This window comes from Chaetura pelagica, unplaced genomic scaffold (assembly GCF_000747805.2).
Source record: "Chaetura pelagica isolate M959 unplaced genomic scaffold, ChaPel_1.0 scaffold963, whole genome shotgun sequence".
NCBI classification, from domain to species: domain Eukaryota; kingdom Metazoa; phylum Chordata; class Aves; order Apodiformes; family Apodidae; genus Chaetura; species Chaetura pelagica.
In genome coordinates, this window is record NW_009952705.1 from 571,509 (window position 1) to 573,106 (window position 1,598).

General features: G+C 59.4%; 1 protein-coding gene across 1 annotated transcript; it reads right to left on the bottom strand.

Moving 5' to 3' along the window:
* Window positions 1–1,032: 1,032 nt before the first annotated feature.
* On the bottom strand, window positions 1,033–1,590 carry LOC104385660 (heat shock protein 30C-like). Its single transcript, XM_009994143.1, has one exon. It carries the CDS (start codon window positions 1,583–1,585, stop codon window positions 1,184–1,186), a length of 402 nt encoding a protein of 133 aa, XP_009992445.1. The 5' UTR covers window positions 1,586–1,590; the 3' UTR covers window positions 1,033–1,183.
* Window positions 1,591–1,598: the final 8 nt, after the last annotated feature.

A 1,598-nucleotide genomic window follows, 5' to 3' on the forward strand; every position in this document is an offset into this window, starting at 1 on the left:
TGAGCCCGGAAGCCGTGTGGGCTGGCCCCGGGAGCTGCTGCCTCTCCCTGGCTGTGGCTGCTGGAGCTCCCTGGGAGTCACAGCCACACTCAGGTGTGGGAGCCTGGCTTCTTCTCTGCCAGAGGAGCTTCTAGCGTGGTTTGAACTGCTGAGCTGCTGGTTTCTGCAGGCAAGAGAAGGACCTATTGGAGGAGAATTTCCCCCAATCCCAGCTCTGAACGATCTTGTGTGCACAAGGTGAGGTGTTGTTGCCATCTGCTGGCTTCTTGTACTTGGTTCCTGGTTGACTGGGCTTAATTTCTGGCTCTGTCAGGATTCTGGGTCTCCACTTCGGTGAAGGAGCCTGTGATACCCTCAGGGGTGTCTTGCTGCTGCTGGAGCAGCTGCTGTTCAGCTGCAGGGACTCAGTGTCAGGGCTGGGGGCTTGTTCCTGGCTGTGGGGGTGTGTGGCAGTGTCCTGCAGAGCTGAACACCCTTGCTAGCAAGGAAGGGCTGTCCAAGCTTGGAGCAGCTTTAGCACAAACAGGTGTGTCTGCTGCCTGCCTGGACCTGAGCAGGGTGCTTGTGGTGGTTACACACAGTGCCTGAGGATGGGCCTCCCCTATCCCTGCTGTGGGATCTTGGAGGTGGGTCTAGCACCCCCTTCCCAAGCTGTGTGGGAGGAAAAAGTGTGGCTACAACAGAGCAACTTATTCTCAGCTGGGCCTTCCAGCACTATTGCCTTCCCACCCAGTGGGGCTGAGGACCTTGTGTGGATGCTGGGCAGCAGGGTGAGGAGCAAGGCAGCTCCTGGGAGCAGTGATGCAGGTGAGTAGGAATTGGGACCTCCGTACCTTCCCCCACCCTGAACAACACTCTGCTTGCAGATGCCTTCTCCCCCTTCCCTCTGGGTCTGAGTTGGCCCCATGTTGTGCTGCCCTGAGGCACCAAGAGAGGTTCTTCCCACTCTGTGCATCCAGCTCCTCTGACATCAGGAGCTGAGATCAGGGCCCAGCCCTCCCCATCAATCGACACCAAGACAGAACAAGCAGGTTCTATGCAAAAGTATCTTTATTGGATACAAAAACTTTCCAGTATAGCAAAAAAAAATTACATCATTGCTTATGGAGCTTGTCTGGGCCAAAACCCAAGACTTGCAGCTGGTCTCCTCCGGTCCTGCCGTGGGCCATCGGTTCCCCTCCCATTACACCTGGGCCTTGGTGGTGGCTCCGTTCTCAGGGGCTGGTCCGGGCTGTGGGGCTGCAGGGCTGACCTGGATGGGGACGCTCCTCTCCGGGGCGGCGGGCAGGGCCAGCCGGGGGGCCTCGATGCGGAGCTGCCCCTCCTTGGACAGGGAGCAGGTCAGCGCCTCCGCGTCCACCTCCTCGGGCACGTCCCACTCCCGCTTCAACACCTCGTACTTGTAGGAGAAGGAGCCCTTCTCATCGACGTTCTGCGTCTCCTTCTGCCCCACCAGCACCACCTTCCTGCCCACCACCTTCACCGACAGCTGCTCCGGAGCGAAGTTCTTGACGTCCTGGCAGATGGAGAAGCCCTCCCCAGAGCTGAGGGTCAGGGAGGTGCTGGAGCTCGGGGCTCGCTCCATGGCAGAGGCTGCC